This window comes from Bactrocera tryoni, chromosome 1 (assembly GCF_016617805.1).
Source record: "Bactrocera tryoni isolate S06 chromosome 1, CSIRO_BtryS06_freeze2, whole genome shotgun sequence".
Taxonomy (NCBI): domain Eukaryota; kingdom Metazoa; phylum Arthropoda; class Insecta; order Diptera; family Tephritidae; genus Bactrocera; species Bactrocera tryoni.
The window spans coordinates 17,871,854-17,893,248 of record NC_052499.1 but is presented as its reverse complement, the minus strand read 5'-3'; the positions used below and the strand labels follow the sequence as shown (position 1 = coordinate 17,893,248).

Here is a 21,395-nt window from a genome sequence, read left to right as displayed (position 1 = left end):
AAAAACTATATAAATACATATGTATGTACGAGGTGTGTTCAAAAAGTATCGCGAATTTTGTGTTTTTTCAAAAATTATTTATTTATTCATGAATATCTATTTTGTCCCCTTCAAAGTAATCCCCATGAGATATTATACACTTGTGCCAACGGTTTTTCCAATCTTCGAAGCACTTCAAAACATCTTTTTTTTTATCTTCTTCAGCTCCTCCTTCCATGCCGTCTTTATCTCGTCAAGAGAAGCGTAACGTCGTCCTTTCATGGGCCTCTTCAGTTTAGGGAACAAGATAAAGTCACAGGGGGCCAGATCTGGGGAATACGGTGGCTGCGGCATCATTAGTGTGTTGTTTTTGGCCAAAAAGACGCGCACAAGCAACGATGTGTGAGCAGGGGCGTTATCGTGGTGCAAAAGCCAATTTTTGTTCTTCCACAAATCCGGGCGTTTCTGGCGGATTGCTTCGCAGGTAATATTCCTTATTGGCCGTTCTTCCCTGTGGCAAGAACTCATGATGCACCACGCCCCTGCAATCGAAGAAAACTGTCAGCAAACTGTCGCGATACTTTTTGAACACACCTCGTATAGGTATATAATAAGAAACTATAAATGCATATGAACAGGTATATTTAAAAACAGTAAGCTAATTTTTCAGTTAGATTTCGTAAACCGGTATATTTAATATTATTATATTAGAGTATTGACGATATTATTAGAGTGTATAATTTAGAAGGATAGGATTTCCTCGAGGGATAGTTGCCAAATCAGCACTTGTTTTTGACGTTAGCTTTTAGGTTGCGTTAACAAGAGCCGTTTGGAAAGCACTGCAACCAAGTCCAAACACACGACACAGTAACCAATGCTTCTTCGGCCAACAGATCAACCTTACATAGTACCGAATCGACTGAGCCAAAGCCTCTAAATCGATGACGGTATACATATTTGTATATCTGAGAGAGAAATTTCTCCCAAACTCAAAAATTTAAGAGGGAATATTTGTAGGTTTATAAATACAGCAACTGATAAAAGGTAAGAGCTTTGAAGAAAAACTGAATGATCAAGAAAAGCTTGCCTGGAAATATTTTGTTGGACAAAGTTTTCCAGGAAACCATTGGTCGGAATATTACAGTCTTAATAAATGAACTTATAATGTGATATTAGGCTCTGGATGTAATTGAGGATGAGGATGAAACAGGTCACCGACAATCATAGCAAGCCAGAAAAAAAGTCGACGAATGGATTTTCGCGCGAAATTTAAATTAAAAAGTCTTACCATTTTTTGTCTACAGCGGCACTGATAAGCAGATTTTTAACCTATAATGTAAAAATAATGACGAGCCACGGTACAGTCTTTAATTGAAATTCTTTCTGTTCACCCATGAAATAATTTTCGAAGTAAACTTAAAAGACAAAATACTTTAAGAATTAATGAGAAGTAAGGAAGCTTTTGCTTCTACTACTTGGATGCTTAAAAGGTAGACTCGTCTAAATTGTCGCACTCTCCACATCACGTTATGGGTTCCTCAAACTTTTCACTTACACATTCAGGGTTTGTCCGGAAAGTAATAGGACTGATTTTCTTCCGTCGCGACTGTACTTTGGAGCGTGCGCGCACCGACTGGATTCGGTAGACGGCATTTCTAGCTAACGAAAGAGCGAGGTCAGTTGTCTCCGAGCATCTGGAGAGTCAGGACAAACATTTTCGGGAGACTCGTTTCTGTGAGTGATGCAAGCCGAAAATGCAGCGTTCATTACAGCAGAGATTCGCGATTGAATTCTGTGTGAAATTCGGTAAATCTGCGACAGAGACGTTAGATATGATCACCAGATATGATCAACATCTGGGTAGCTTTAGCAAGAAGTGGTGTGTGGGAAGAAGATGCCGATGAATGAACAAATCTTAAGTGAAAACTATTGCTCATTGCCTTTTTTGACATCAAAGGCATCGTCCACTATGAATTTGTTTCTCCTAGACAAACCGTCAAACGAAGAATCTAACAAGACAACGCAGCTGATTGGAAGTTGCACCACGACAACACCTCGGCTCACACCGCATTTCTTGAGAACAGATACCGAACCAAGGCCGGCATCTCAAAGCATCCGCAGCCTACAGTCCAGATGTGGCCCCCGGAATTAATAAGCTAAAATTTTTTGCGCTTATTTTTTTAAATTTTTGACGTGGGTTAACTCATCAATTGTACACAGATGAACTTGATAGAATTTTTAACGAAGAAGCTCAATCAAGGACTAGTATTTATCGATGGTATGATGAATTTAATCGAAGTCGTAGATCACTCCAAGACAAATTTCGGGAAGGTCGTCCTAAATCAGTTCTTCTTACGGAAACTACTAATGCTGCATGCAAACTCAGAACAGTAAATGCTGAGTAGTATACAACCATTTCTTTCAAGAAATCAGGAAAACCAACCGCCGAGGATGGATTACTCTTCACCACGATAAATCTAGCTCTCACACATCGATTGAAGCAACTGCATTTTTGAGCACTTAAAACATCGATTTGTCACACTCCGTATAGTCGTACTGACTTGGCACCGAATGACTTTTTTTTATTTTTTTATTTTTACGAGGTATGACAATTAAGTAATGAGCTGATTCCATAAACACCGTATATTTGAAAATATTCTACAACTCTGCCATCCCCTTCAAAGTAGACTCCTTGGGCAGCTAATCAGCGATTCCAGCCCATTTTCCATGCTTCGTAACCCGCGTGTACCCTCGTCACGGCCGCTTGGATGTCCGTAATCGACTCAAAATGGGTTCCGTTGACCACCGATTTTGTTTTAGGAAACAACAAAAAGTCACAGGGTGACATGTCGGGCGAATAAGGCGGCTGTTGCAACACGGCGATTCCTTTAGAGGCCAAATACTGGGACACGCTGAGGGCGATGTGCCACGGCGCGTTATCGTGATGAAGGATCCAGTTACGTGCGATGTCTGGGCGCACCCTGTTGATTCGTTTTCGCAATCTTTCGAGTACTTGGCAATAGTAGACTTTTTTTTTCTCCGGTGGGACGAATTCTTTGTGGACGATTCCACGGCTATCAAAAAAGGCAATAATCATCGTTTTCACCACGTTTTTACCACGTTTTCACGCCCCTCTTTAAACTCTTTGTGCCATCGAAACACCTGGGCACGACTAAGAGCACTATCACCATTCACTCTTACAATTTTAGCGTACGTTTCCGAAGCTGTTTCGCCCAATCTGGCGCAAAATTTTATCGCGTAACGTTGCTTTTGATTTCGTTTTTTTCCATTTTCGTGACGAGCACTACAAACACACGTCTACTCAACTTGACGCAGCTGGCGAACTAATCAAGCTAGAGCGACGATCAGAAGTTACACCGTATTCTTCAACAAATGATGGTTTGCAATTACACATACAAGGACAAATATATCATTTGCATGGTTCAATGGTGCCAACACCAGATGAACCGCAACAATTTCTGCAAATAGATTTCATTTCGTCGATGGTGGATCAGCTGAATGTGCGGTACAATATACAGGGAACACAACAGTTAAAGAGACGAATTATTGAACAGCAAGCATTTTTTCACGCTAATAATGCTGTAGTTAATATGTTCAAAACAGCATTGAAACGAATGCCATCGGATACGCACACAGTTTTTCATAAGAGCGGATTGTACCCCAACAGGTGAACATGTGCGAAGATTCAATGCACCCACCGTTAATGATGTTGCTACAATTATTGTTGGCGATCCAACAAGCGTGTTTCCATGTATCATTGTCTAAACAGTAACTTCGAAGTAAAGACGAATTTATTGCTTTGTAAAAGTATTGCTCGCATTAGACAGGCTACCCTGGAATATACATTGTTAGGTTAGGTTTCGGGTTTTATGACAGCGGCAATGAGCACGGGACAGTTGAGAAACTCAACCAGTTTGATGCCGGAACTTCTCAAACGATCATCACGTTCTATGAAGCTTACTGTGGCGTCAGTAACAAAGTTTACTGAATCTCAGTTGTAGTAAATGTTTTTAAAAGATTATACTCTAAATAGTATGTGCTAAAGAGTGTCAAGCACAGTATGTCAGTGGATGCCAGAATATCTAATCATTGCCAGAAATATTTGCATAGACATATTTTTAGTTTTTGTTAAATAATAGCAATTAAGCGTTACTTTTGCTTTTTCGCTATCTGCGCATAATAAAAATTTATGGTATGTGCAAAAGTTTTAGGTGCTTTAAAAATCTTTATCATACAAAATTAAAAATTATACTACAGTGAGCAAGAAATAGTAAGACTTTTTAATTTAAATTTCGCGCGTAGGAATTGGTGCTTGAGAATCGACGATTTACATTCGGAGAACTTACTGGAATTGTTCGAATATCGGAAGGATCGGTAAAAACCATTTTGAACGATCAGTTAGGCCTAAAAAAAAGTGAAAGCACTATTGGTTCTAAAATCACTAATTTTTTTTTTTTGAAAAAAGCATCACGTTAACGTCTGTGAAACAATGCTCTTCGACTATCAGGTTATCATGAAACGTATTATTACTGGCGATGAGTCTTGGATCTTTGTTTATGATACAGAAATAGACGATTAATCAGCCGAATATCTTGGCAAACGGGAGCCGAATATGTTATATGTTTATAAGAGCCGAGGTCAAAATTGGACAATGGGAGTGGCACCGCTCACTTTTTGACAGAATCACATATCTGAGAACCTGGTCGACCGATTTCAATTAAGTTCGCCATATAGCATTCCACCGACATTCTTATCTTACAGAAAATCGGGATATAACCACGCCTACTTCCATATAACGCAATTTTAATTTCCATCTGATTCCTACTACGGACTACAAATAGAAGAAATGCCTTTTGCGTATGACACCTTATGGCCAAATATTCAAATCGAAATCGAGTGTCCTTAGCTTACTTTCTACCGAAAATATTGATAATTATGTGAAATATATACATATGTACATATGTAATTGAAATTCGTAGAAATTTCTTTCCTGATAATGATGCGTTACTGAAGAATTGAATGGGGTCAATATTTCCCTTAGACCCCGGATTCTTCATATAAAGATTTTCGAACTTCGGGGTGGTTTTATACTGCACATATCGCCCAATATGTGAGTTATCTCAATGCAAATGAAAAAATTTTGTTTGTTTTGTTAATAACTTAACATGTAATTAAAATGTATAAAATCGAGTGAAAACTTGACCCAACCCCTATACGAGTATAACTAATATTTGAACATACGGCTGACTTTACTCCATATACTTAGATTGGCAATGGAATAGGAGGCACCTTAATGAATCCGATGGAGCATTTTATTAGTATGTGGCATGTTAATAGTATGTGTTATTGGCAAAACTAAATAAAATCGGGTCTATACTAACCACAACACCCATATACTACATAAGTTATTGTATGTGCAATGACAAACCTTATGTCGAATATGTCGGTCAGTGTATGAATTATATCTAAATATACATACATATATAATTGCTGGGTTCCGTATTTATGTTTGACGTTTTGGATCTTAAGGTATTTTCTGGCGTTGATTCTTGCAAGTTGCAAGAGTTAAAAATGTTCGATTTAGCCCTTCCTTACTTTTTTAGTATAAATTAACCTCTGAATATTTCCCGGCTGTGATCCTTGCAAGTTGCAAGGCTATAAAATATTTGAAGAAGAGGCTCAGACTGAGTTTTTCTAATTGATTGACTACTAAACCCTCAAAACCTATTAACACTTTATAACAACAAAACATTTGTTAGCAAAATGATGATTAACATCCAGTTACGTAATATAAAAACAGGGAAAGTTGTGACTTTTTTGTCCTACTACATTTTCAATGCATGTACATTAGAGTGGATAAACAAATTTTTTTTTTTCGTTTGGTACTCTGAAAAATAGGTTCCTAGACACCTCTAAGATAGCCTCTCCAAAAACCTATGAGCTTCATCATTCATAATGATTTTTTTTCATTGAATTATAAAATTCATAAGAAATAAACAATTTTTCCAAAAGTAATCAAACTTCACCGTTAATATCTCTTAAACGGTTAATTTTACGAAAAAATCGTAAGAGAACTTTTTTGTAGAGAATTAAATTTCCTAAAAAATCTAAGGAACAAGATATTGTTTCAAGTAGTTGGAAGCGAGATATAAATTTTTCTATCTGATAATAAGAAAAAATAGAAAACTGTAAGAAGGAGGACCTTCCCGTTACAATTAAGAACTCATGCTTGGAGAGGCTTTCTTAGAGGTGTCTAGGAACCTATTTTTCAGAGTACCAAACGAAAAAAAATATATATTTTTTTTTGATCCACCCTAATGTACATACAGAATGTTCTAAGATTAAAATTTGCCGGCATTTCAGTTAATCGTCACAGTTGATGAAGTTAGAACACTATTTCGACCATATTTTGTATTAAAATTTTGAACTGCCAAGCTGTCATTATTTTTGAAATATGCTTCAATAATGAAGACACATTGTTCTATCGTGTACCGCTCCATTTTTACCAAGCCTAAATTGTTTTTAGGGTTATCTACTTTACTACTACTACTACTACTACACTTTACTACATACGTAAATGACGACAAATCTTGCGTTATTTTTGGGACACCCTTCACCTTGAATATATTTTCTACACACATATTTGTTTTTGATTATGCGCGCCTTACAAAAAAATTTCACGCGTACATTATTCTACGCAATTATCGACACAGCCTTGTATAATTGATTCACTTTCATAAAAAGAAATTTTATTATTCCAAATATTCGTGCGCCGTAATAACACTTAGTAACAATTTAAAATATAATCGCGAATTGAAAAATTGCTATTAAAAGAAATACAACAACAATTTCACGTTTGAAATTCCATTAGACGGAAAGAAACACTGATAGCCGGCGACATGTAAACAAACGAGCGCGGCTAGTGCCAGCAACAAGCATAACCTATATGTACGTAAGTGAGTAGGTAAGGATAAAACAGCTGTGCGTCTAAGCACGTGATAAGCACGTCTGCAGCGCGAAGGTAACTATTGACTGAACTGAAGATTGTACACCGAGTTTCGCAAAAAAACGAAACGATTCACAACACTTGTTGTATTTGGTCAAAATTAGCACACGAATTCTACTAGCAAAATATTCGATTAAACACAAAATAACTATCAACAAATCTGGCTTAAATATTCGCTCTTCTTTGATGTGAATTAAACTCCATATCAAACACCAAATGTTCTTCAAGCAAAAGTCAAATGTTGTGTAACACGATGACAGAGCACATTGACAACGCCGTGATTTGCGCAAAATTATTTTAAATAACAACAATGGACAAAAGTAGTGTGTTTCACTCAAGGCAATAAGTACAATTAAGTAGCCGACCACTTTCATTTCCTTAAATATGGTTTACCAGTACTTTTATGCTCGCATAGAACGTGAAATGACGTACTAAGTCATACGAGATAATGTGTATGCATGTATGTAGCTATAGTAACATAACACATGCAATATTACACCAATACATTCTATAGTATATAGATAAGATAATAACGCTCACGGTGAACTTTAAGCATTTGGTAGCCGGTGTAAGAGAAGCAACATGTGGGGCTTTGGTTTGGAAAATATTCAAAATTATGTTACAAAATAATGAGTATAACGTTGTTTATAGTTGACGTCTTCGATTCGCCATACCTCTGATCGCTAACTTTGCGTGCTGCTAGCTGTCTTCGATTCGCCAGGTATTAGCGAGTAGTTAATCGAACAAACAAACATTTCGGCAGCGCTTATGTTGCAACCCCGCACTTGACATGGCCATTGACGCATGCGCAATTGTGTTGCGCTACTTTCTTCGACAGAAAACATTTTCGTAAACGAGTTTTCGCGAGTTTTCTATGAAAAACTATATTTATTTAAAGTCTTCAGTTTGAAAATAAATAAAAAAAAAAACAGTTTTATTTAAAACACAAAGAGTTTAAAACACATCTTCATTTTTATAAACAATTTTTTTGTTTGTAATCTTAGCATTCAATTATAATTGTTTACAAAACAAAAAAAGTGTTACTAAAACAATTGTTACGGTTCTGTATAAAGATTTAATCTCATGGGAATAGTTAATATCATTTTTACTTGTTTTGGTAGCACTGAAAGGATACAGCTATTCAGCAAGAAGAAGTAAAACGTAGTTACAAAAAGTGCTTAAGGGGCGGTTACTCCTTGTCTGTCAGTTAAGTTCTGGTTAAAAACAGAATTCTTTACCGACAGAAGGTGTCTTGGTTAAATTAACCAGAACTTAATTGATAGATTGATGTTAACCAGATAATGAGAAAAAGGCTCTAAGAATAACACATTTTGCTTTCAAGTTGACCAATGAAAGGCGCATAAAATTTACATATTTCTATTTAGATCTAATTCTCATTTAGACTCTGAAGTTATCTTGGTTAAGTTAACTAGAATTTAATTGACAGATAACATAATCATCAAGGCATAGATTCATGTAAAGTTGTAATTTTGAGCTATACTGACTCAGATAATACTCCGACTTGATAAATGAGCTTCTATCAAACGCGAAAAGACAACACTACAAAGGACTTATCGCTTCCCGATTTCCTAAGCGATTTGTTTAAAAAATACCCCTAACATTATTGTCAACATTACCAACGTCAAAGAAAAAGACGATTAACTAGAGCATAACTACGAAAAGGCCGGAATCAATGCAAAAGCTTCTAGATACATATAAAAGCTCAAGAGTAAGAAGAGAAAATTTACATTTTGCCGGTGGAAAAAACTTAATTAATTTGTTGTATTTTACTTTCTTTGATTAAGAATTGGCAACTACCATTACTGGGCATTTTTGAACAACAAGCCAATGAACTTAACGATGAATGACGAAAGAAATTGGTTAAATGTGTCATTTAATGTAAGTATGTATTTAAAGAGCATTACTTTTAAAAATTTATGGCATATATGTAAATATATATGTATATATACAGCCAAGTAAGGTTAAATTCGGGTGGAATCGAATACTTGTCGCTAATTGTAAAAACTGAAAGATCGGCATTAATTTGGTATAAATACCGTGTTGAGTCGGCAATTAGAGTGAGCTGAGATTTGCATCGTAAAGTTATCTGAGCTATGCTAAAAAAGATGTTTTAGACGTGCTTACAGGCAACTAAAATCGGTGGAATCATTTGTGTGGGTGTCGAGAAGTCTCCAATGATACAGTAAAACAATTTGAGGGTAGAATCACAACGGCTGTTTTTTTTCTAAGGTAATGTTTTTGACACAACCACCAAGGATGATGTAAAGGCACTTAGGGATGGGTATCGTATTTTTTCCGACATAAATTCAAACAGCAAAACAGGGGTACGTTAAGGCCAGTGAGCCCGGACCATCATACTAAAACTGATTTTCTAGGATAAAATATCTACAAAACGGTAATGAAATAGTTTTTTATAAATTGTCTGATTATTGGCAAGGATCTTTATAAAGATGAACTAAGTCACGTCGATTAGAATAGATTATCTTGCAAAATAAAGCAATACCTATGGGTCCAAAACTTCTAGTCATATGTAGCTCGCACTTCACAACTATCATTTGATCCAGCCTAAGCGTACGGGTGTTTGGTGATTAAAAGTTTAAAAAATTACTTTCTAAATTTTATTGCACTTCAGCAGTTATACTCGTATTGCCGAGTAATTCACATTTTTTCCCCACATGAACAAGTTATAGTCATCAGTTGATTTTTGTACTTGAAAGTTTCAAGTTCAAATACGTTCCACAAATATAATATACTATATGTATTAACAATTACATTTCCATCATTAAAAATTATGAAATACTGTTATTTTCCACGTTACCTGAGAAAAATATAACAGTATTGACCTTTTCCCGCTTTACCGGCATACTGACCTTCCCCCTTCATGACCCGCCACATGACCTTAAACTTGGCGCATTAACTTATTCACGCTGAGAGCTAAAATACGCTCTATGTAAGTCTCACAAAAACTTAAATATGGAAGTGTTGAGGTGTATTTATGGTTGTGCGCATGTTGTAATGTTAGATACCGGTGAAACCTGTTGCTTCGCCTTTATTGGAAAAAGTGCAGTCTGGGAATCACATTCAGCTGTGTAGGCCATTTGACGCCATGAAAAAAACAGACACATTCATGTACAATGTACATATGTAAGTATACACATGTACTTTTGGGAACAGAGAGAGAAAATTACAGGAAAGTGAAAATTTTGAAAAATCGTTAACTTTATATATGTATATGTATTAGGTTCGAATTTTTTTCCTCTAATTATGGACAAATCTAAAGTTTCACGTGAAAGAAAGAAATGTAGGGATTCTCTTCGAAGAAAGCAATGCAATGACTGTGATCTGGTAGCCTACTCCTTTGATGGCAGAAAAAACAACTCTCTGACAAGCGAAGAAGAAAATGAAAGGTATCATCCAAGAATGGTAAAAGAATCACACTTAGTGGTTCTTAAAGAGCCTGCGAGCAGATTGTTGGGTTACGTAAAAGTCGACGCCGAGGACGCTAAAACAAAACAGAGGCAATTGTGCGAGTTCCTTATAGAAAACAATATGTCCCTTGAGGGACTGATTGGAATTTGCTGTGATGGAGAAGCAACAAACACAGGTTCTGAAAATGGAATTTTAAAGAGATTCGAAGTCATGTTGAGTAGACCATTGCACTGGTTTGTTTGTTTATTACACTTTAATGAACTTCCACTTCGTCACTTGTTCACCGCATTGGAAAAGTCCACTACAAGCGGGCCGCGCACAGCTAGTGGGATAATAACAAAGCAAATCGAAACATGCGAGCAAATGGCGGTAAGCAAACAATTGTTTTAAAGAGCCTCACATTTATATTTTGATCTGAGCTAAATAAATAAAATCTTTCTGTAGGCTGTATCCGACTTTGAGGCCATTTCGTTGGGATATATGCCCCCACCCATTCATGAAAAAACGCTCTCGACTGACGTTCAGTACTTGTCTCGAATGGCAAATGTAGTTTGTGATGGTTTCTGCCCCGAAAATTTAGCCAGTATGAAACCGGGACAAATTGTGCACTCTCGATGGCTAAAAAGGCAAGCAGATTCTTACGTTTATATGTGACAACTAGCTCACCATCAGCGAATTTAAAAACTTTGGCAACTGACAAAATGAAAGTTTACGTACCGATGTACTTTAACATTAAGTTCTACAACTCAGTAGAATACGGCAGTCTCTTTTTTTTTAATTTATACAGCCCACGCGATATTTACCACCAACGCTGCGAGAAATTGTTAACACTGTAATCCAAAATAATTCATATTTCGCTCATCCTGATCATATCTTACTGGCAATGCTTTATGATAAGAGAAAAGATGTTCGCGAAGAGGCAGAAAAAAGATACAAAAAGATTATCGTGATAAAGTTTGTGATCCGACTAATCTAAGGGTTTATGATAAAAAGCACGCACGATGACAGTGTTTTATCTGAGCTTCCATTCTCAGCAAACATTCCATACGAACACCTGTTGAAGTTAATTGAGTCCGATGATGCGCCGCTTCCTGACCCAGGTATTCCATGTTATACCCAAGCAACTGAGCTTTGTGTACAGCTTCTGACTACAGTTTCCCGACGCGCAATTGCAAAGAATAGAGACGATATCATGGCCGTAACTGTAGAAAGTCGCACTACAACACCACGCATGGAATCCAAAAAAGACTTTAAAACCTAAAAAAACTAAAATTAGAAAAGATTCCCAGTCATCAGCAAAAAACCAATGTCTGTAACATGCGTCACCAAAAACATTTAATTTTTTGAAAACTTAATTACAATAATAAAATTTTATTTTCCATCCACCTTATTTTCCACAATTTTAGAAATTTTTAAAAACAATATGGGAATATCTGTATGCTGCTTCTACGCACAAACTTTCGTTATAATCGAAGAAACCAAGCACAATTTTCCGGATCGCTTCTTATGAAAGTATAGATTTTCGAGTACAATTTAATAAGTATGACCTCAAAATCTAAAGTCGCTCTGCGCGAACTGGGAATAAATTTTAGACCCATGGGTTCTTGGCAAAACTTTCTTCGAATTTTCTGTAGTTTTCGTTTTTGCTAGCCGCTTTGTTGGTTTTTTTCCACCCATACAAATCGACCCGGCCTAATATGTATACATACATATGTTCATAAACGTTTTTTCACATTAATGCGCTGCAAGATTATGGTTGGATTTATTAAGACCAAGGAAGTTGAACATGAAAGCGTTTTGTTATTTTGGAATTTTAACGGGAAAAATATAAATATGGACAGGGCTTCAATTAATGCTAATCTTGCATATTCGGATTAAGTCACCAATGAGGACGGAACCCTGCGTCTACAAAGAGGAGCGGTTATCAGACGACATCTGACCGTAATAAAATGTTTTCTTAGGTAAATATTACGAAGTTAAATTGGTCTCACTTAGAACACAGTTTTCCCATATTACTCCCGTTGAAACACACAATTCTATACAATATTTATACCCTGAACAGGGTATATTTTGTTTGTCACGAAGTTTGTAACACTCAGAAGGAATCGTCGGAGACAGTATAAAGTCTCTACGTCTGTCCGTCTGTCTGTATATATACGAACTAGTCTCTCAGTTTTTAAGATATCGTTTTGAAATTTTGCAAACGTGATTTCCTCTTCAAGAAGCTGCTCACTTGTCGGAACGGCCGATATCGGACCACTATAACATTTAGCTGCCATACAAACTGAACGATCGGAATCAAATGCTTGTATGGACAACTTTCACATTTGACAATGTATCTTCACCAAATTTGGTACAGATTATTTTCTAAGGCAACAATGTAATCTCTAAAAAACTTGTTTAGAACGGGTTACTATAGCATACAGCTTCCATTCAAACTGAACACATAGTTGCTAACAGAAATGCACCTATGAAGGGTATTTAGCTTCGGTGCAACCGAAGTTAACGTTTTTTCTTGTTTCAAAATACTCTTAAAATTTCACTATCTTATTTCAAGTGTATAAGAGCCGCCGAGGTGATACTGATTGTTTTTAAAGGAAATTTCGACCTAAAAGAGGACTAATTATCTGAGCACAGCTATATTAAATATTAAGAATTTCGATTCGGCTGCCAGAGAGCTGAAAACCAAAGCAAGTTCCAATAGAGAGACAATCATGCTGTCCAAATAACACCAATAGTATTTCGACATTCCCTTTGGAAAAGAAGCTGGAGAGTCAACCTAAATTATAATAGAGTTGAGGACAGATTCGACTCGCTTGGAGTGTGTTTCATAGGAAATGACTGAAAGGCAGGGAAGGCTTTGTATACAATCACTGGACGTTTGACAGTTTACTTTATGAAGAAGCATACCGCAATGTTTTCTCATCTCTATCAATCTTGCCGCAACCCAAATTTCAAGGGAATGAACTATGCCAAAAAGGAGACTACTAGGAGTAAATGGAGGAAACTACAAGTGCGTACAAAAATAGCATATGAATTATTCTGACGAATTGAGTAGATTTGACCAAAGGCTTGATTTTCGAATAAATATAATATCTTTCGGGCAGTCTCATATAACCTATAAATTAGGGATTCGGTACGAAAAATAAATTCATATATCACCTGTTATTCGTTGAGAGCCGAGTTGAGACATGGACAGTGGTCGTTTGAGTTTTTTGAATAGCCAGAAGTCACACGGTGCTAAATTAAGCGAATACAGTGGTTGCGACAGGATATTGGTTAAACATTTGACGAAAAACTCACGAAGAATCAATGTAGTATGCGACGGTGCATTATAGTGGTACAAAAGCCAAGAGTTGTCGGCTCATAATTCTGTCTTCTTTTTTCAAATAGCTTCACGCAAACGACGCATAACACTCAAATAGTATTTCTTGTTGACAGTTTGGTCGGTCAGAAGGAATTCGGAGTACATCACTGTGCACAGTGTACAGTGCGGTAATCGAAGAAAACTGTCAACAAAACCTTGATTATTGACCTGCTTTGACGTTGGTTTTTCGGCTCACTTTCGCCACGATATTTGGCACATTGAACGTCTGTTTCCGGGTCGTAAGCATATATCCTTCATCGCCTCTACTACATCCTCTGTTTCCAAGACGTTAACGATAAACGAAGATATCTGACTGTTAATCGTCGATTCTGCAACATCAATTATTTTATTTTATTAACCTGTACAGTTGATGACCGTCTTGATCTTGGTTCATCGTCAACCCCTTCTCGGCTCTCTTTGAATACTAATCAAAAACACTTGCTCGCGACAAACAAGGCTTTTACGAACATTCTGAACGTTTCGGCACCAGAAATTTGATTCCACACACTAAATTTAATGGAACTACTTTGTTGAATAATATCACTCTTCGCAAAAAGCAACGAATGCACTTTATGTACTTCGTGGAAACAGGCGTATATCAAACACTTATGATTAATTTAATGTAACATTTTACATAGATGTCACTGACAGTCATACCAACCTAGCAAAAAATATTTCAACAAATGAGTTTTCGCACGAAATGTTAACTATTTTACAGTAGTATGCTGCTTTAGATCAGACTTGGAAACTAGATTTTCGAATGCAATATCATCCATAACCATCACTGCTGAATCGCAACAAATTCGATACCTTCTGAAGCGGTTGTCACGGCAAAAGCAAGTGAGAACAGTTTTCAGCAGATCACTATGAGCCAGCACAAACTATGGCTAAGCCAGAATTGGCATTTAAGAAGCGTTTGTTAAGTATTTGGTGGAGTTGTCAACGTATCATATCAGCTGTTTCCCTACCGCCATTAATATTTCCGACTTGTACTGTCTACAATTGGACCGTCTGAAAGCGGTAATCACCCAAAAGCGGTTAGCTTTGGCTAGTAGGAGTGCAATTGTAATCCATCGGGATCAACGCACGGTCGCACACATTGAGAGATACTCACCGGAAGCCCAGCAACTTTGATGGGATGTTCTTCTGCATCCACATTATAGTGCAGATTTGGAAACAAGCGATTAATACCTTTTCTTGTCTACAGCAAATGATTTAGCTGGTGAAAATTTCATCTTAAGAGAAGCTTGTGATAGTGGACTGTCCAGTTTTTTGCAATAGGGATGAGAGTTTTTATGCGAGTGCCAATATGAAACTATTTTCTAATTGGAAAGAAGTTATCGAGTCAAAATGTATATATTTGAGCAAATCGGATGATTCTAACTATGCTAAATAAAACATTGAATTTAATATATAACGGGTGATCCAAGTAGAGGCATTTTCTTCAATAGGCTTACACGCCTGAATCGTGTCAAGTTCTCATTTTAAAGGGTCAGTACGGTAATCTGGCCTGTTTTTTTTACTTTTTTTTCATAGAAATTTTTATTCTACAATAGAACTTTTTCACATATCATGAGGTATGTATATCGTGGAGTGTATAAACAATTTTTTTTTTTACATCTGTCGGAGAAATGGCTGGGTGAATGAGATGTTTGGATCATCTGAAACACAAAAACCCAGTTTATTCTTAAAAAGTACTTGAATGGTTATCGTCCCAACTAGAATCATTGAAAAATGTTGATAAATAAGAAAGTAATTAACTTTTTTTTTAATTTTTCCCATGGATTTTTTACATAAATTTTATCATAACATTGCCAATAAATTCTAAAAAATATAGCCGTTTTGTGAACATTAAAAAAAAAAATAAGCAAATCGGTTGAGTAGTTCGACCGGAATCATGTCCGCCAGTTGAAAAAATTGTGTTTTGAGAAAAACGCGTTTAAAGTGTATTATTATTTTTGGACCTTTTTCGAAACCTTCGAATGGTAGAGTGGGTTTCTACATTAATTCTAAGGATATAAGGGAACAGAAAATGCAAAAAAACAAATTTAAAAAAAGAAAGATTACCCTACCGACCCCTTAATTTTGTTCAGTATTGTTTGGCATTTCAACAGGGAAACTTATGCCTGAACAACGTTTACAAATCGTTCAACTTTATTCACGTTCGCTCAACGTCTGGTCAACATAATTCGTCTACTGAGCATACTATTCGCAACACCCTCACCCACCTTGAGACCCAGCATTCATTATTGGTCATATTTGACCGAAGAAAATATAGCAGTCGTAGCTGAGAGTGTATACATATGCCGTGGAGAGCCGATTCGGCGCCGTTTGCAACAACTCAGACTGAAATATGGACCGACTTAGCACATTTTAAGTCGAGTTCTTAAAATGAAAGCGTACAAAATATAGCTTGTGCAGGAACTGAAGCCGCTCTACCTTCCCAAGCAACATCGCTTCGCTCTATGGGCTCTTGAAAAGTTCCAAGAAGATCCGACGTTTTCGGGCCAAATTTAGAGCAACCATTTTATCTAGAAAAAACAACGGTTTGGTTTCGTGTGCTGATGAAAATATCGGTCCATATTTCTTCAAAAATGATGGCAGTAAGAACGTATCCGTCAATGGCGAGAGAACAATACGGTGAGCACGTTTTGGGTCTGTCGATTGGCCACCAAGATCGAGTGATATCACAACTGTTAGACTTTTTGCTATGGGGATATGTAAATTCTAAAGTCTATGCGGACAATCGATTAAGTCTTTGAAGCAAAACAGCATTCGCCAGTTGCCAATCGAAATGCTCGAACGAGACATCGAAAATTGGACTCAACGGATGGGACATCTGAGACGTAGCTGCGGCCAACATTTGGAAGAGATAATCTCCAAACAAATAAATGCCAAACAATTTCCTTTCGATTGATAACAAGCATTCCACATAAATTTGAAGTTTATGTTATTTTTTCTTTAAAAAAGTGGGAACCCCGATTAAAGAATTTCTGTTTAAAATTTCTGTTTAAAATGTTGGGCACCTCGAATAACGAATTTCTGTTTACTTGAGCCTAAACAAAAAAAATTCAAAACTTTGCTCCGAATTACTCATAAATTATTATGAGATTCTCTTTAAAGTCAGAAATATTTTCAGCGGTTTCAGAACAGAAGGTACTCCGGCAACTTCAGACCGTTCGCGCAGCTGTCGCACTGGAATCAGCTGTTTATAAATTTTCTGAATGGCAGTTCGAAGTATTGTTCTCAAGTGTACAAAAGCGTTTTGCCAAAAGTGAACGCAAAAAAGGTGATCAGCGATGGAATTCAAACGTAATAGTGTGATTGCTTTATATTTAGCTGGAAAATCACAGCCAGCAATTGTTTGTGAGCTCAAACACCTTATAACGTGAATAAAGTTTTTGTTTACCGCACCATCATTCGTTACAATGATACTGGTAGCATCGCAAAACGCCATGGAGGTGGTTATCAAAAGACTTCAACGTCACGTGAGATGGTTCGGAAAGTGAAGAAGCGACTTGAGCGAAGTCCACGACGAAGAGCCAATCAAATGTATAAAGAACTGAAAATATCCGACCGCAGCATCCGACGCATATTGAAAAATGAGCTCAAGGTCAAGCCTTACAAGTTCCAAAAGGCCCATGATCTCACACCGAATCACAACAAGTAAGAGAGAGAGTTGAGAGAGCGAACTTCAATCCGACCACACAATGGCTCTCGAATTCACCAGATGCGAATTCAATGGATTATTCTGTCTGGGCCATTTTGGAGAGCAAGGTCCGAAGTAAAAAATACACCAGTCTCAAGATGCTGAAGAAATCCATTGTCCGTGAGTGGGCCAAAATACCGGTAAGTCACATTCGGGCAGCTTGTGATTCGTTTTTGACCGTCTCAAGGCCATAGTTAAGACAAAAGGTGGTCATATTGAGCAAAAGTGAATTGGTCCTGAATTTATGATTATTTTCAAACATTTGGTTCTTTAAAATAAATAGAAATAATTTTCCAAACCGAATTTATGGCTTTTTTAATTGGTTACACTTCGAGTGCCGTGCCCTGTAATGGCTCCTTTTAACAATTTTCCATTTACCGTGTCGTGCCGGTAATTATCGCAAACAATATGGAAAGTACAAATTATCGCATTATAAGTGTATTTAACAATTTGAACTTAATAAAACGATAAATATTGACTTAGAAAATATATTTCTTTAAATTATTTTTTAAATTTTTAAAACAATGCTATTTATGATTTAAAATAAGGTTTTGCATTTTTTAATATTTTTTAAAAATTATTTATTTTAATTATTTATACAATTTTTAAATATATATTTATATAGATTTTTTGAATAAAAAAGTATTTTATTTTGTGATATATTTATTTAAATTTTAAAAATTATACACTTTTGAATTAAAAAAAGTAATGTTTGTATTTTATGACAATTTAAAAATATATATATTTCTTATATCTACTATTTATTTCATTACTTAAAACTGTATGTTTTTCGAATAAAAGACAAATTCTGTTTAGTGATAATTTTAAAAAATATATTTCATTTAATTACTTACTTAAATTACTAAATTAATAAATTGTTTGAATGCCTAAATTTAATTTTTTTTGAGAGTAAGAAAATTGTAATTTTATATTCAAATTTATATTTACTTTTAATTATTTTTTCTCTTATGATTTATAATAAAAGAATAAAATTAAATTTTTCAGCAAAAAATTTAAAAAGTGGTGTCTGTTGTAGAAATTGAAAAAAATATCAATACAAACATTAAATATTTAAGAATTATAATAAAACAGCAAAAAAAAAATGATTTACTACAAATATTTATAAGAAAAAGTTTAATGAAGTAAACAATTTTAGCTAAATTATTATGCTTTTATTCTTTTAAAATTAATTCAAATATAAAATATGCATTTTTAACTAAATGATTATGTTTTTATTCTTTTAGTGCGCGTGCCCATCTAGTAAATAAACATATTTTAGAATTTTTTTAAACAAAAATTATCGTTAAATAATGCAAAATACAAAATAAATTTTTTATTGAAAAAATGTATAAGGAAATGGTTAAAATTGTAAAAAATTTAATCCAATTACCTATAAAAATATGTATTTTTAGCTAAATTATGGTATTTTTACTTTTTTAGGGCACTATAAGACCACAACATATATTTCAAATATACAATATTTTAGAGATTTTTAATATTTAAATTCATATTTTATAAACTTAACTTATATATGTATGTATATGCATGTTACCTTCGACAATTTAATATCCACAAATAAGTTGTTCGCAATTCTTTAAAGAATTTCTTATATTTTTTGACATCATCAAAGAATGCAACCTATTTATGGGACAAAATTGTTTCCAATAAATGTTTGGCTAGAAATGTTTCTAATATCAGTTCAGTACAATAATGTTAAAAAATATATGCTAATTATTTTTACAAATTAGTTCAATATTTTAAAATTATACGTATTAAGAAGAAAAGTAAACGTATTAATGGTGTTTTGAACGCATAAAAATATATTTTTATATACTATATGTGCATATATTGCACAATATACATATATATATATATGTATGTATATACACATCGTCACCTAAAATGCAAAACAACGTAGCATTAAAAAATATGGTCATATTACATTTATGTTGCATTAAATTCTTCTGCTGTCAGATATAACCAATATATAACCATTTTATAACCAAAATTCAAATTTTGTTTCAAAGTGAGTGGTTTCTACAAGTATTATTTCGTTTTTCCTTTGCCTGCTAACTTATAAAAAGTGATGTTAAGTTATTTCGTATTTTAGGTGACGATATACATACACTTTTTATTTATTATTTCGTAGTTATTGCTATAAAAATTAAAACCCTAACCGATAATGCAGTTACACATTTTTTGATTTTTTGTTAAAAAATAAATTCAACGGTACGCTTTTGTTGCAGTATTTTCAACAAAATAATAAAAATTAATTCAAAATTAATAACTTTAACTCTTCAAATATATATAAAGTTATTAATTTATTTTTTTAAATTTAAGCACTTGTTCAAAATTTAAATTAAGAAAAAACATCGTCTTCATAAGCATCAAATAGTATATGTATGTATATTAATGTAAGTATTAGGCATCACTTTATATATAAAAAAAAATTAAGTAAATTCATTTAGTTCACATTTCAGTATGATAGAAAAAATCCAGCACACTATAACTACATAAATATTTATTAAATTTGTTTGTGTTGTAAATGATTGGGAAGTTCACTTTGCCATGTCACCGTGTAGTGAAATGCGCCAGGTTGGCGGCTAGGCGGAGCAAGTTGTATATATATTATGATTCAATTTACTTTTGAGGTATATGCCGTTATATTTTATATATAGCTTTTAATAAAGTGCAACAAAAGTAGTAAATAAAAGACATAATATTTCGAACTGTGTTTAGTTCATGCTGGCAGGCTGTCACGACATAAATAACATATGTATGTATGCAGATCTCTAGTCCAAAGTATAATTAAGTAAATATTGCTATTGTTGCCGTTATTGTTACGTACAAAATAATATAAATAAAAATTAAATATTATAAAAATTGTTTTGTTCATTTGTTAAAATACCGATATTTTGGTACATTTTTGGAAAATAATTTTAATTATTAGTTTAGTTCGTGTTTTACAATAAAATTATTTTGTTTTTACTCTTTGCTTCTTAGTTGTAGAAATGTATTTATTTATATTTAATAAATTTGAAAAGTGAGTTTTTTTTTATTTAATTTGTTCAGCGATTGAAAAAAATTAATTTCAAAACATTAAAAAAAATATTTGATTAAAAAAAATTTAAATTGGTATTAAAAAAATTCTATAAATTCTAAAAATAAATATAGAAAAATTAAATAATGTAGAAAATTACAAAAATAAATTAAAAAAAATTTAAAGCGATATTAAAAAATTCTAAAATTAAATATACAGTGTATATTTTCAACAAAAACTAATTTTTTTTTGGCCAAAAATTTAAATCGATATAAAAAATTGTATGAATTCTAAAATTAGATATAGAAATTAATAAAATTTAAAAAATTAAAAATTTTTATCGATATTAAAAACTTCTATGATTTCAAAAATTAAATATATAGTACAAATATGTATATTAATAATTTTTTTCGACAATAAAAATTTACAATTTTTAATTTTTAATTTATAAATATGTATGTACATCTAAAAATTATATTTGTTCAATTATGAAAAATGGTGTACAAACAAATATATATATAATACATACATACATATATCTGCGTAAATTTCTGTAATAATAACTCAGAATTTGCGTCGCAGTTTATTTATTTAAAAGCGAAATTAATTTTTCGGCAACAGAACTGTAGTAAAAATATATTACGCTTTTTAATCAAATAAATTTAACGTGTTTTGAAGAAAATTTATTTTATTAAAAAAAATTATTTTATTAAAAAAACATTTTATTAAAAAAAATTATTTTATTAAAAAAAATGTTCCCATTATCAAGAAAAATTTATTTATTTTTTGTTTTAATTTGCAATAAAAAGTGGTTTTTCATAGA

The 21,395-nt window shown here is 33.9% G+C and overlaps 1 protein-coding gene across 1 annotated transcript; it reads left to right on the top strand.

The window, feature by feature from the left end:
* The first annotated feature begins 10,025 nt into the window (after window positions 1–10,025).
* LOC120782257 lies at window positions 10,026–11,819 on the top strand. The gene is made up of 3 exons (XM_040114422.1): window positions 10,026–10,171; window positions 10,269–10,825; window positions 10,901–11,819. Exons 1-3 carry the CDS (start codon window positions 10,162–10,164, stop codon window positions 11,108–11,110), a joined length of 777 nt encoding a protein of 258 aa, XP_039970356.1. The 5' UTR covers window positions 10,026–10,161; the 3' UTR covers window positions 11,111–11,819.
* Window positions 11,820–21,395: the final 9,576 nt, after the last annotated feature.